Source organism: Camelus dromedarius, chromosome 3 (genome assembly GCF_036321535.1).
Source record: "Camelus dromedarius isolate mCamDro1 chromosome 3, mCamDro1.pat, whole genome shotgun sequence".
Taxonomy (NCBI): domain Eukaryota; kingdom Metazoa; phylum Chordata; class Mammalia; order Artiodactyla; family Camelidae; genus Camelus; species Camelus dromedarius.
Window position 1 is genome coordinate 105171933 of NC_087438.1, and position 15080 is coordinate 105187012.

At 53.7% G+C, this 15080-nt stretch overlaps 1 protein-coding gene across 1 annotated transcript in view; it reads left to right on the forward strand.

Moving 5' to 3' along the window:
* The window catches only part of ABLIM3 (actin binding LIM protein family member 3), a 106364-nt gene that overhangs the window by 86481 nt on the left and 4803 nt on the right, over window positions 1-15080 (forward strand). The window contains exons 11-20 of the mRNA XM_064484429.1: window positions 2538-2693; window positions 4266-4295; window positions 4792-4921; window positions 5589-5687; window positions 7026-7073; window positions 9343-9477; window positions 10768-10832; window positions 12577-12724; window positions 13997-14026; window positions 14606-14664. Coding sequence (XP_064340499.1) covers window positions 2538-2693; window positions 4266-4295; window positions 4792-4921; window positions 5589-5687; window positions 7026-7073; window positions 9343-9477; window positions 10768-10832; window positions 12577-12724; window positions 13997-14026; window positions 14606-14664 — 900 coding nt within the window. The remainder of the gene's footprint in view (window positions 1-2537; window positions 2694-4265; window positions 4296-4791; window positions 4922-5588; window positions 5688-7025; window positions 7074-9342; window positions 9478-10767; window positions 10833-12576; window positions 12725-13996; window positions 14027-14605; window positions 14665-15080) is intronic.

Genomic DNA, 15080 nt, shown 5'->3' on the forward strand with positions numbered 1-15080 from the left:
AATGTGAGAAGTTACTGGCAAAAGTGAGCACGTCTCTAGAAGAGCGTTACCAGGATCTGTGAGCTCAGGACACACGCAGCTGCACAGGACGTCTTTTGTCCCAGGGTGGCCTCCCCGGTGCTCCTGGGGAGCCTCATTAACTTCTGTGAAATAAGTTAGGCCCTGATGACGTCCACCCCGGAGTTCTGGAGGAAGCTCGTGGAGTTGCTTCATGAGATGCAGATGAGCGCCAGCAGCTGGGGGTGCCTGCCATCGGGCCCTCCACCTGGGGGCTCATCCACTGAGACCAGTTACCCCTGGCGTCGCAGCAGAGGCACGTGTCTCCCCTTCCGTTTTCTCCCGCTCTCCCTTGAATGGTGTCTCTCCTCCAGCTGCTCTGGGGACTGACTCTGCTTGTCATGTGAGCCATGTTTTAAGTCAGACCATTCCAAGCATGGCTTCCAAATTCAGAGACGAATCCAGCCAACCACTTTTGGGACATTCAGTAACTGGCAGAAAGATCAAGTATTGGTTTAACTTTCATAAATACAGAGGTTTGGTATTAAAATAGAATGATCCGTGAGCCTGCAGGGGACAGGTTCTCTCCAACTTTCAAACGTTGCCCCACTCCGTGCTGACTGCTAGAATTACCTTTGGGTGACTCGACTGGGATCAGCCTGACGTGTTTGTTTCCTTCCTTCCTGGCTAGCTATGTTAGGATGCCTCCGTTCTGTCACTGTGCCTCCAGACCTAAGGCTCATTTATAACCCTGTTAAACAAGGCGGCTATTGGAAGAAGTATAAATTTAGTTTTTTTGAGGTTTGGAGTAAAGTGCCGAGATGAATATTGATGAGTCGAGACAAATTAGTAAGATGCCAAGAGCTCTCAAGGTCAAGAGCTAACATCCCAGGACAAAAGGCAGTACGTGGACTCTCCTAATAAGGTTCCCTCTACCCACACTCCCCCAGCCTGGTACAGACGTGGGTGTCAGGCCCGGGCAGGCTCTGGCAGGAGTGAGCTGGCACACCTCAAAGGTTTAACTGTGATGGGAGCGTTTGCAGAGGGGCAGGCAGGGTCAGGGGACCACAAGACCTAGTGCGGCGTCCAGGGGCGGCAACAGTGAAAGGTTGTCACCACCCTAAGCTAAAGGGAGGAGTGAGAGCTGGAGCCGAGGAAGAGCAGCCAGAGGGGCCGGGCAGGGCGGGTGCCAGGGAGACACGCACAAGCTGCTTTCTCCACTCAGCCCCACACTGGGCAAAGCCAGGGAGCCTGTGACACAGTTTGTGGGACCTCAGAGCCCAGAGCGGGGCCAGGAGGAGCGGACAGTGGGTCTTGGGCGAGTGGACGATGAACAGCATGGTGCCCAAACAGCAGTGGACTGGGACAGGGATGGAGGAGAGGGAGGGCCTTGGGAAGTGTTTTCGTCAGCACTCATAAGGTCTTGATATGAAAGTTGCTCTCTTTGGAGTCTTGGTCCTGAGACTTAACCTGGCTTCCGAGGCACCGGGAGAACGGTACAGGGTATAGTCTCCTTGGATTCTCTGTCTAGTGGCCTCTCTCTTAATCTACCTTGTGAGCCACAGTGGTTACAGAGGACAGATCCTGATTGACCACAACAGAACCAGGTGACTGGAAACAGAGGGACCGGCTGGAGGATACAGACAAGGAAAGGACGTGGCTTCAGGAGCCAGGAGATGTGTGTTGTCCCGGGCAGGGGAGGCTGTCTCTCGGTCCTTGCGGTTTTAGAGGGCTGAACTCAGGCGAAGTCAGGTAGTAGGTAGAGGCTCGCGTCAGTCCCACATAAAGAGCAGCGGTCTGAGTGCAGCCGTCTGACACTTGTAAGACACTGAACTCACCACCCCAGGAAGCCAGGAGAGGCCAATGGAGATGGCAGGCTCCCAGGTTACACTGCCTGGGTTTGAATTCTGGTACTGCTCCTTGTTAGCTGTGTGACCTTGGACGAGTTCATTGATTTCTCTGTGCCTGTTTCTTTATGCAAAAATGAGGATAAAATTAGTATCTACTATTAGAGTTGTGAGTTGTATAAATTAACTGAGTTAATCTACATAAGGCACTTAAGATGGAGTCTGGCTCATAATAAGTGGTCACCAAATGTTAGCTAGTGTTTTACGGTCATGGTTAATTCTGTCTTTGCCACCTTCAAGGATGCTGTGAATGAGGATGTCCTCACTGTGTGGGGTTGGAGGGCAGTCAGCACCCAGGCTGCGTAGTTCAGACTGGACTCAGCCCTACTGGCTAAGTGGCACAAGTTGGAGAGTCTTTGGAGCCTCAGTTTCCTCATCCGGAAAATAGGAATAAGACTGACATTTACTTCACAGAGGCGTCCTGACATGTAGAGGAGGTCGATCCTGTGAAGCCCCGGACCTCACACGTCATGTGTTCAGTCGGTGTTAGCCCTGCTGGAATGAGCGACCAGTCTTACTGTAACATTCTGCGAGTCTCCCGTTCTAACTGGAGAAGCTCATTCCTCCTGTGCCTGGCTTGTGTTTCCTTTCTTATCTTTCTGCTTCTTTCCTGTCTGCTTCCCTCTTCCTCAGGCTAAAGTGGATAATGAGATCCTTAATTACAAAGACCTGGCAGCTCTCCCCAAGGTTAAGTCCATCTACGAGGTACAACGCCCCGACCTCATTTCCTATGAGCCTCATTCCCGATACACGTCTGACGAGATGCTGGAGAGATGTGGCTATGGAGAGGTATGGCGTCCCGCCCCGCCCTCTGGGGCTGTTGGGGGAGAGGAGGGCCCGCGGGGTCCCCAGTCCTCTCTGTCACAGAGACTTTGGCCTCCACAGTGTTGGCCCCCAGACTCTTTAAAAAAAAAAAAACTGGTATTTACAGTCAACATTTAAAAATCAAGCAATTTCACCCAAAATCTGGCTCTTCTTGAAAAATCGGAGCTGGCCACACTACACCAGTGTTTCCACCAACCTGAGATGGGGAACAGTGCCCCGTATAGGCAGGACATGGGCTCCCCAGTTCTCCCAGTCCCCACCACTCCCTGAGAACCTCCACATTAAAGCTGAGAACCTGTGACCACTTATCACTTGAGCTGCTGCTTCTCTTACAGAGGAGAAACCATATACACAGCCCATGGCTCAGTGGCCTTTTGGGGTTATAATCCCTGGTTAAGTAGGTTCTCTGGATATTGCACCTGGCCTTAAGCCCCTGTGCTGAGAGCAAGAGACACTCATGAAAACTCACCATCAGCTGGCTTTTGAAATACTTAAATGATTGCCAGACAAGAGAAAGTGTTCCCTAGAGAAGGCAGGGTGGCTGTTACCCAAGAGGTCCTGGCAGTCTCCGTCCCAGAAGGTTTCCAAGCCCGTCCCAGGCCCCTTGAGCTGAGATCATTTGGAGCTTTAGAAGGAGCCCTGGCCTGGTTGGTAGGGACCAAATTCTTGTCCCCACTTCACCACTGTCCCCTTCCTCTCTAAGGGGTTTGGGGTTCCACTTGGTTTAAGAGCCCAGTGCTGAGATTCTTTGGGTCCTGGCCTCTGAAGTGGACCAGGAAAAGGGGACCAAGTGTTTGGTAGAAGCTGATTCTCCTGAAGCCAGAGATAGGAAACTGGGTCCAGCCAGCCCCCAGATTTGTTTTGTTTCACTCACAAAATGTCTTTTTAAAATGTAAATTAGTTGTGAACATTCAAACGTTAGATTTCACAGAAGAGTCTGCACTTCTGCATTGTCGTGGGGACTTCAGAGGCTGCCCTCACCCGGGGCTGGCCGTCCAGCCTGGCCTGGGTGCGCTGGAGCTGAGCGCCACTGCCCTCTGCAGGCGGCACGTTCCGTCTCCCGCTGCCTGGCACTTCCCTCCCCACTGGCCCGCTTCCCGTGTCCATGGCACCAGCCTGACCCTTGCTTGGCCCTGCATTTGGGTCCCTGCCCTGGGCCCTGTCCTTGTGAACTCGTAGAGGGACAGGGAAGGGCCATAGAATGGCTCTAGGCTTGTGGTTGGGGGAGCCTGGGCCCAGGTGGCAACCTTACTGCTTCTTCTCTAAGGGCCCTGAGTCATCCAGTCCCCTCTCGGCCATGGTTTCCCCACTTGTAAAAAAAAAAAAAAAAAAAAAAAAAAGGGCCATAATCTCAAGGTTTCCTCCCGCCCTTCAGCACTGCCGAAAGCCTGGGAGTCTAAGTGAGGCTGCTCTCCGGGGCGGGAGGCCGCGGGGAAGCTGCAGGCCTCCTCCCTCCGTAACCACTCTCTGTCCCTCCCTCTCGCCTCCTCTCTCCTTTCACTCCTTCCATGACTGCCTGCAAACTTCGCTTCCAAGTCGCTGGGAACCTTATCTCCCTACTCCCAGGTAATTAAACTGGTTCAGGAAGACCTTCTGTGTAATTGTATCCCTTTATGCTGACCAAGCAGACCTTTAGTTTCTGCCCCCACCCAGCCCCCGAAGGTTCTCCCCCAGCCCCAGGCGGAGACAGGGGGCATGACCTGGAGAAAGTGGCAGTGGCTTAAAGGGTAGGATGGCTGGGGGAGAACCTGGGGTGCTCTTTCTGCCCACAGATGGCCTCCCTGATGCTTCTGTGATCCTTGGCCAGGATTCCAGGGACCTGACTCGTGGGTTCCATTCAAGGGCCTGTGAGCAATGGATGAAGGCCCTGGAAAGCCTCTGTAGCCTTCCTCGGGCTGTGCATGTAACATGGGGAGAGGGGCTCTGTATTCAGAAGGGCAGCACCGTGCTTCAGACCCTGGAATCCCAGATTCCCTGCCGCTCCCCCACCTGCCTGCTAGACCCTTGGGCCACAGGCCCCGCTCATTGCAGGCCTTGCTCACGGTCGCGCTTCCTCCCCCAGGACATCTATGAGAACCTGGACCTCCGGCAGAGACGGGCCTCCAGCCCAGGATACATCGACTCCCCCACCTACGGCCGGCAGGGCATGTCCCCCACCTTCTCCCGGTCTCCTCACCACTACTACCGGTCTGGTAAGGAAGGGGGAAATTCCAAAGGGTCAGGAAGAATCTGGGGAACAACACAGAGGCCTGATGTCAGCTGCAGAGACAGCTGGGGGCTTCTCTGGGATATCTCCTGTGGCCACCCAGGCCTCACTGAGTCCCTGCAGACGCCGCTGGCAGTGGGAGAGGAGGGGTACGTGGTGCCGAGAAGCAGCAAGAAGGTGGGTGGTGGGCTGCCAGGAGAGGAGTGGTGGGCAGGCAGCCCAGCCGCCCTGGCTGGAATAAGATGTCTCCGTCCTTGTCCTTTGTCCTGCCCTGTCCAGAAAGTAAAACCAGAGGAGCAGAAACAGGGCTGTGGCCTGGACTTGCCGAAGGGCCACCCTGAGGTTACGGATGAAGTAGACAGAGCAATTAAAGGAGGGGCCTGGGGAGCGGGGAGAGGTGGGAAGCTAAGCGGGGCAAAGATGCCTTCCTGAAGCTCACTGCTGTTGATTCTCATGTCCCACAAAGTCTGACTTTGGGATGAAGCAAGGAAGCAGGGTCAAGCCTGTTTCTGCGAACACGGTGCATGAGCACAGCCGCCTCCTCACCACCCCTGCTGCCATCACCTCACTGCTGCCCTAACTGCCGCCACTGCGTTAATGCCTGTTTTCTCTGTGCCTCTGTTCTCTCTGGGACCACTGCCTGCGTGCTCCAGGGCCCGAGAGTGGCCGGAGCTCTCCGTACCATAGCCAGTTAGATGTGAGGTCCTCCACTCCGACCTCTTACCAGGCTCCCAAGCACTTTCACATCCCAGGTAGGCTGTCAGCCCAGGATTCCCAGCGTGGGTGCATGCTCTGTGGGGTCGCCGGGCGCCCTGCACCGGCACCGAAGAGAAGCGGGGTGCTGGGGTCCCTCCCTAACCAGTCACCCACACTAACGCACCTCCAGCCCGACAGGCCTTAGTCCTCCCACTTGACAGAGCCAGCCTCAATGGGGACTGCCAGGTAGCAGCCCAGGGAAGTGCCTCCACGGTCTGAGGGCCATGATGGGTCACAGCGGTAACCAGGCTGAAGGTCACGGGCTTCTGTATCAAACCCTTGGGATTGAATCCTAATGTTGCTGTTTATAAGCTCATGATCTCAGGCCAGTCACTGAGCTTCCTTGAGCCTGCGCTGTTCCTTCTGTACAGCCAGGCACTGTTCTGGGCCCCCAAGTTGCAGTTGTGCTCAGACCACCCCAGATCCTGCCTTCATGGTGTTTATGTTCTAATGTGGGGAGAGAGCTAATAAAGGAGTAAACAACTAAGTAAAAGGATAATTTCAGGAGACAGGTGCTAAACGTAATAAAACAGGGCACTGTGACAGAGTGATGGGTTAGGGGAGGCCATGCTAGGTGAGGTGGTCAGGAAGGGCTTCCTGGAGGAGGTGATATTGAAGCCATAAGAGAACCCAGGGGAAAATGTCCCAGGTGGCAGGAACAGCAAATCCAGAGGTCCTGAAACACTGCGCTAGCAGCAGGCCAGCATGGCTGGAGGTGGGAGCATAGGGTAGAGTTACAGGAGATGAGAGGAAGGCAGGGGCTAGGTGACCTCGTGGGTGTGATCTGGACAAGGTCTCACCCTGAGTTACAGCACAGCTGGGCCTAGACCCCAGTCTCCCAACTCTGAGCTCAGGTTTTCACTCCCCACTCACTTTTCCCCAGGCGTTCGTCCTGCTGTTTCATCTACACCTTTCTCACTTGCTCCAGAAAGGTCCCATCCTATCTGTTTTTGAGGGGGGGGGCGAGAGTTCTGGCTGTGGCTGCAGTGTTCTGGGCACTTCCACGTGGCCGCCGGGTGGAGGCAGCGGGCACCTTCCGCATGGGGTTCTGCTGAGCACGCGCCCGCCTTGTGCCTGCATGCCCACCATTCAAGCCCCAGGTCCCTTCCTCAGCCCCGTTTGAATCCATCCATTCCTCTCCCCTCACCCTTCTTGGATCCTGCTGGGATGAGGTTGGAATTTCAGCTTTGGAAGAGGAAGTCCACCAGGGGAAAGATGGGAGAGCCCTGGTAGAAGTTGCTACCCATTTCCCTTCTGGGACCAGCTAACCAACTGCTGTCTCCTTTTCTCTTGTCTCTCTCTCTCCTCCCCACTGTCCCTTCCTGGTCTGGCAGCTGGAGAAAGTAACATCTACCGGAAACCTCCGATCTACAAACGGCATGGTATAGTCGGGGACAGAGGTGGCCTGGCCAGGCAAGGGGAGGGGCAGTTAATCATCTGTGCAGGTGGCTCTGCAGGGCCACCAGGAGGGGCACATGCAAGGCTGCAACTCAGTCTTTGTCGGCTGCCCCCAATCGCTCAAGGTGGCATTAGGGAGGAGTTTGGTGACATTTCAAATGAGCAAGGAAGGCCTCGTGTTCCCTACACCCTTTCCCATCATCTCCCCACCTTTCCTTCCCTGCTGTCTGGCCCTAAATTCCATGGTTAGAGTAACCCTTGTCAAGTGCACATGGCCCTAGGAGAGTGACGTTCCAAGGTGTTGATACTAACTTGGATGTTCGTTCACATCATGTGGCATGCATAGAGACTCCTGGGCCCCACCCCAGACTTGATAAATCCAAATTATGTATTTGTAACAGTTTCTCCAGGATATTCTAGTGGCCAGCCCAGCTTGGAAACCACTGCTCTAAACTGGCCTCAGTCACCATGTCCTGAGAGTAGTGGAGACCTGGAGAGGGGATGTGGATGAGAAGGAGCTGAGGGTGCCTGCATTTGTTCATTCATTCATTCATTCATTCATTTAATGTTTCTTACAGAATGGTCTGTGGACCATTTGCACCCAAGAGATTTATTTTAAAAACCAATGCCCTGGCCCCTCCCCTGCCCTGGACTTCCTTAAATAGAAGTGCTAAGAGCACAGCCTAGGAATCTGCACTGTAACTGGCTCCATTCATGACTCCTACCTGCGCTCAGTGTGGGAACCACCGAGTCATTCATCGCTGAGACCCATTCATTCTTGCAAAAGCGCTGAGGGAGGCTCAGCTGAATGGGCACACCCGTCCCTCAGGATGCAGAGGCGGGGCTGCCACTCTGCATCACCCCCCAATGCCTTCGGCCTGGTTGGAACAGAGAGGGGAGCACAGAATTGGACGAGCATGGAGACAGGCAGAAGCAGCCCTGTACTGGGATCCAAACTCACTGAGCTGGTGGAGGAGGTGGTACAGGTATAGATAGTGGCTCTGGGTGCTGAAGACCTGACAATTTAGACAATTGAGACCCCGACTTTGGAGGGACCTGGGCTGGGGTCCGGGCGAGTCCTGAGCAGTGCACATCCACACGTGGCTGTGATGGACCTGCTGTGTACCTTGAGTGGCCACAAAGGCACCAACCCTGACAAAGGTAGTTTGACTTTATATCCAGAAAAGGCCCCCAGGTCCCAAGCCCCTCAGGATTCTGTGAGACTTTCCAGGTGAGCCCAAGGTGCAGCAGCGAAACAGGCTTAGGAGGAGTCTGGGGTGAAGGTAGATCTTGCAGATAAGAGGGCGGGTCAAAAGGCTGGATGAGACCAGCTGGGGTGGGGGAGGCTGCCCAGGACCCACATCAAAGAGGATTTCCAGGCTTTGGAAGCGAGTGCTGCTGGCACCACCCCAGGACCCGCCGCTGCTCTGGCTCTACGAAGCCTGGAGCTTGTCCCCATAGCTTCTCTCCTAAGAACGGACCAGGGACCCAGCACACTTCCCAAGCTCTCTCTCTGCCCTGGTTAGCCTCTCACCAGTCTTTGGGCCCTGCAAGGTTCTGTGTCTGCAGTGGGTTTGAGGATCACCCCACATGGTGGATGTCAGGTGCAAGCGTGAAGCTAGATGATACCTCAGCCAGCAGCCCACCTGTGATGCTCACAGAACCTGAGGTGGAGGGGGCAGGGTTTGCCCAGTGCTACAGCTGAGCTAGGTGGCATTGCTGACTCTCTGCCCAGCGCTCCTTCCTTCTGGCCACCTAGCCGCCCCCCAGACAGGATTTGTCATTTCAGTGTGAGGAGAAAGTGGACCCGACTCCACATGCAGCACAGCCCTGCCTGGCGATCTCACCTTAGGTGTGGCTCGAATCCACAACAAGGCTGGCTTCTAGAGGGCGAGGACTCACCTGGGACCTGTCTAGTCTTAACTTGGAGGCGCCATGGCCTTAGTGTTTACTTAGGAGAGTCCGTGGAGTTGGTAGAAGCAGCCCTGAGCAGGGGGGTCTGGTCCAGTTCCGGTCTAACTTGCTGTGTGATCTTGAGCAAGCCTCTACCCATTTCGGGTGTTCAGGTTCCCAACTGTAAAATGAGAGGCTGAGCCTCAGGGCTTTTCCAGCTCCAGTGCCCCATGTCCCAGACCCTGGCCTGGGACTGGCCTCACCCCCCGGGCTGGAGCCTGGCTCAGATGGGAGACAGTGTCGAGGATGCTCTTCTAGGACATTCTACCTCCCTGAAGCTCTCTCTTGGGTCCTTTGCAGGGGATTTGTCGACGGCAACTAAGAGCAAAACAAGTGAAGACATCAGCCAGGCCTCCAAGTACAGTCCAGCCTACTCGCCAGACCCCTACTATGCTGCGGAGTCTGAGTACTGGACCTACCATGGGTCCCCCAAAGGTATCACCCCACACAGGGGAGCCAGGACCAAAGTCCCATCACCTGCACCAGGGACACACAGGGCCAGGACAGACAGTTGCCCATTCTTTCACACAATCATTCATTTATTAGCTCAGCCAGCATGAATTGAGGGCCAGCCAACAGCCCTAGGAAGACACCGGCAAAGTAGACGTGGTCCGTGCCGTTGTGGACGAGCCTGGAGAGGGAGGTGAAGTACAGCAGGTGAGGTACAGGAGGCACAAGAGCTGCCGGCAGGGGCGTGCTGTCCAGCCTGGAAGGTGACAAAAGCTTAGTACGAAGCTATTAGTACGATGCCATTAAAAGTGGTGACATGATCGGATTTGTGTTTTTAAGAGACCACTTTGGCTGTAGGTGGAAAACAGCTTGGTGAATGGGGAAGAGGATGGTGGGAGATGGAAGGCTCTCGCAGGCACCCTGGCATCCTAATGGTCCTCAAGGTGCCGTCCCACCCAGTCAGACACCCCTAGCTGTCTCTTTCAAGTATGGGGAGGAGCTGTCATTAAGTGCCACTTTGATTCAACACACACCTTTACTAAATGAATGTCCATTTTGAGCAAAGCTTCACAGGAGCTCAGAGATGACCCTGCCCCACCCTCAGAGAACTGTCCATTTAGAAAGGGGATAAGATGCAAGCACAGCTATAACCCAAAGTGGACGGTGACCCGTGCCCACGAGAGAGAAGTGTTCCGAGGCTGCAGGCAAGAGAGACCACGCCCAGCAGGCATCAGGGGAGGAGGGAGTCTTAGATGAGACTATTTCAATCACAAAAACAAACAAAAAGAAAAAAAAAAAATCTCCAAATGGCTTAGGCCAAAACAGGGATTTTTCTGGGTCATGTGACTGAAATTTCTTGCAGCCCAGCTGATCTAGGGGTGGGTGAGCATCAGCAGGACCCGACCTGTCCCCTGGGTTGGGCAGCTCCAGTCTCCGGCTAACTCTGCCCTCGTCATGGCCAGATGAGCTCTGGCAGGTGCAGGCCCATCTCCTACCCTTGGCAGGAGGACTCCTCTTTCCCACCAGTGGCAGAAGTCCCAGCATTGAGGCCTATCAGCTCCACTGGGACAGTCAGCTTCACCTGCACCTCCTGGCCCCAAAATGGCAAGGGATGCTGGGCATCTCCATACAGGGAGGCCACCATGGAGGCGAGTCACCCGAGTGCACCTGTGCGGCATCACTTGGCTAGAACTGGTGGAGCCACGAGGAGCCCCCTGCCTGGGGCAGGCTGAATGGGAGCATGGGTGGGAGCTGATTCTAGCTGTCTTTTGGTAGTGCCCCGAGCCAGAAGGTTCTCATCTGGAGGAGAGGAGGACGATTTTGACCGCAGCATGCACAAGGTAAGCAGACCATACCACTGAATAAGGTGCTTCGATGGTATGTTACTGAGCATTTTTTTCATTTGTGAGTGACAGAGACCAAATTCAAACCCACTGATGATAGAAAAAGGAAATGCAAAAAGTTGGCATAAATGAAAAGTCAAATGGTAGGATTAGCTTCAGGTACCACTTGATCCAGCTGCTCAACAAATTGCCACAGGGAAATTGTCTCTCCCTGCTCTTGTGCTGGCTTGCCTCAGTGTTGACTTCATGCTTAGGCAGGTTCTTCTCATGCTGGTCAGTGGGTGCCAGCGACTCCTCCTGCGTGACTCCTGCAGTGGCACTGCCGGTGGGAGTGGACAGTGGTGCAGCTGCTGACGGAGAATTTGTGGTCCTTCAAAGAGTTAAACAGAATTACTGTAGAAACTGTCAATCAAAAAAAAATGCACAACCTGAAAGTTGAGAATTATATTTTATTCAGCAGACATACTGAGCACTTAAGCCCAGGAGACAGCCTCTCAGATAGCTCTGAGGGACTGCTCCAAAGAGGTAAGGGAGGAACCAGAAATACAGGAGTTTGGAGGGTGGGGGGAGGAATACAGGTAGTCAAACATCAAAAGATTGCTGCTAATTAAAGAAAAACCAGACATCTCAAATTAATGAACTTAGCACTTTGCTACGTATGGGAAGATGGAAGAGTCTGGGCTCACTAAAATCCTCCCTTTGATGTGCACCTTAACTGCCTAGGGCCAGTATCCAGTTTCGCTCCATCCTGAATCTCCTCAGGGTGCACCATTGGGGGTGGCTGCAGAGGATGATGGCTTGATGGCTGCAACACCCTTTGCTTACTGTTATGGCAGATGACATTCTTTGTTCACAGATCCATCAATTCCACTCCTAGGTATATACCCAGGAGACCTGAAAGCTGGTACTCAAACAATTACATGTATGCACAGGTTCACAGAAGCACTACTCACAAAAGGTAGAATCAGCCCAGATGTCCATCAACTCACAAGTGAAAAAAGAAAATGTGGTATATCCGTATGACAGAATATTATTCAGCTATAAAAAGGAATGGAGTGCTGATAACATGCTTCAATGTGGATGAACCCTGAAAACATTGTGCTTAGTGAAAGCAGCCAGACAGGAAGCCCCACATACTGTATGGCTCCATCCACATGAAATACCCAGAAGAGGTAAAGCCACAGAGACAGGACAGATAGGTGATTACCAGGGCCTGGGAGGAGAGGGCAAAGTGGAGTGACCACTTGATGGGTAGAGGGTCTTCTTTTGGGGTGATAACAGTGATTTGGAACTAGCTAGAGGTGGTGGTTGCACAATATCATGAATGTACTAAATGCCACTGTAGTTTGTTCACCTTTAAAATGGTTAATTTTATATCATGTGAGTGTCACCTCAACGAAAAAATCTTTTTTAAAAACATGGGTGCCAGCAACTCCAACAGAGTCCCAGGAAAGCTCTCACTGGCCTGCCCATCGTTGAACCCATCACTGTGGCCACAGTGGTGCTGTTGTTGGCCAGGCCTGAATTCTGTGCCCACCACCAGAGCACCCCCCTGACCACAGGACTACTTGTGGGAGAGAAATGAAGTCCCCCAAAGGAAAATGCTGCAGGAGAGAGGGACACGGGGAAGGCAAAAAATTCCAGAGGTTCACTATGGAGAGTCTGGTCCCTCAGCCTTTCCCAAGCCTGCTCTGTCTCAGCGTTCCTTGCTTCCTTCTAACTTCATCTTGCTCCTCCTCAGCTCCAGAGCGGAATTGGCCGGCTAATTCTGAAGGAAGAGATGAAGGCCCGGTCTAGCTCCTACGCGGATCCCTGGACCCCGCCCCGGAGCTCCACCAGCAGCCGGGAGGCCCTGCACACAGCTGGCTACGAGATGTCCCTCAATGGCTGTGAGTACTGCCCTTGAGCCAGCCAGGGTGGGGGCCCTTTCTTCCCCATGAGTTCTTCCATTAGTGAATCGGACCTCCTACAGCCTCGCCAGGGTCTAAAACAGACTGGTCAGGGGCTGTATGGGGCACTAAATAAGACCATGCTCTGTCCTGAGCAGTTTTTTCTTCTTCGGGTCATCTGAAGCTGTGACTTCCAAGCAGTTTCCATGTAAAGAAAAACTGCTTCTAATTGTCTGAATGGCTCAAAAATAAAAGGGGCTGCCCTTTGAGACACTAAGCCTCCTATCACTGGAGGCACACAAGCAGAGGCTTGGTTCAAGCACTCTTCCCGAGTCTCTCATTGTAAGCTCCTCCCTGTTCCTGTGGTCTGCCTGCCTCCCCTCTTTCTTACTCCTGTGGGATTCAGTCCTGCCAGGAAATCCTAACAGTCAATACTTGATGGATAATAAAAGGTACCGTTTATTATAATCCTGTGTGCCAGGCACATTATCACCCTCTGTCCTCACAAAGAACCACAGTGTAGAGGGATTATTATCACCCACTTTGTAGATGAGAGACCTGAGCCCCTTGCCTAAAGTTAGAAGCCAGTCAGTGGCTGAGCCAGGATCAGACCCAAGTCAGAGGGACTCCAAGGTCGTAAGCCTTTCCCTCTTTGCTGTGCTGCACCCTGACTCTAGGTGAGATCAAGGATGAGAGTGGTGTGATGACGGCGATGACAAAGCTGGTTTTACTGAGGGTTGTATCTCTTGGGCACTCTGCTAAGGGCCTTACCTTATTGTATCATATATTCTTCACAATAACCCTCTAAAGGAGCCCCTATCCTTTCCCATTTTACAGATAAGGAAAATGAGGCATGGTTTACCTGTCTGAAGTTGGGTATCTATTAATGGCAGAGCTGAGATGAACTGATGAGCTATTTCCCTGTTTGACCACTGAGGGGCACTGTTTTCAACCCCTGGCTCTGGGCTCTGTGCAGTGCACCAGTGCTGCTCAAAATTTAGCTCCATTCAGTGGCATCTGTGCAACAAGTATCACTGAGCACTGGGCACTTACTAATTGTGGCACCTGCACCCCACCTCCCTCCCTGGTGCAGGTACTTGGGTACAAGCTGGGCGGGGAGGGAGGTGGGGTGCAGGTGCCACAGTTAGTAAGTGCCCAGTGGGAGAGGAAGTACTGAAAGCGGCCCCCCCGCCCCGCCAGCCTGAGTGGCCCGGGTACGGAGCCATGTCTGTGTCTCCATGGACACTCATCTCTGGCTTCTCTCTTTTGCAGCCCCTCGGTCCCACTACCTGGCTGACAGCGGTAAGTTCTGCCCGCCCTACCTTCAGCCCACATGTCCTGGGAGGGCCAGAGCTGAGTCAGCTGCAGGTCCCTCTTAGCTGTATGACATACAACATGGATGTCCCAGCACAGTCCTTATCCAAAATAGTCCACCCCATTGTGTTTGTCAGAGAGTGGGCCTCAACCTTTGGTTCTGGAACCAGAGTTGACAGGCCCAACAGCCCCCAGAGTGGAAGAGCTCACGCCTCTTCCACCCACACGAGGGCCTGCCTGCCTGAGTTCTGAGCTCAGCTCCAGTTCTGGGGCCTTTGTCCAGAGCCACCTTGCGGTCAGGACACATGGGCCCACCATAGGATACATGCGTGCAGGTTAAGGCCGGAAGACTGTGTGAGCGGGCGGGCTGGGAATTCTGCCAGGGTGAGGCACCTTCAAGATGGTCACTTGCAAGTCTGGAGAGCAGTGGAAGGAGCTGGCGGCCTCTGTCCATGGCCCTTCCCACAGGGCTGGGGAGGAACATTGGCCACTTGCAGCCAGATGACCTGAGAGAGAGGTAACCCTGGTTTGGGGCTCCTGGTAATTATCTTGGCTCCTTCTTTTCAGATCCCCTCCTCTCCAAATCTGCCTCCCTGCCTGCCTACAGAAGAAATGGGCTGCACAGGGTAAGAGGGGCTGTGCTGGGGGGCACTGTCTTCCAGAGGCTCACAATTCCAGCACTAGCTTATGACTGATGACTTGTGGGTGAAAGCTGGGCAGAGGCCTCGGGGTTAGAGGTGCACTAACAAAAGAACCCCGAGGCCACGACTGCCGTCCTCCCTGTGAGCCCCTCCTGGGAGGGGCTCGGAGCACCTGGTACTTCTGGCACCACGACTGTGTGCCCAGCCCTTTACAGGCACTCACTCACTGTAACCCTGCAAGGTTGTTACTATTTTTATTAACCCTATTTTGTGGATGAAGAAATGGAGGCACAGAGAAGTAGGTGCAGTGACCTGCTTAAGCTCTCATTCCTAGTAAGTGCAGAGGCAGGATGTGAGCTCTGGCCAGCTGCCCCCACAGCCCACACCTGACTGCCGGTTCC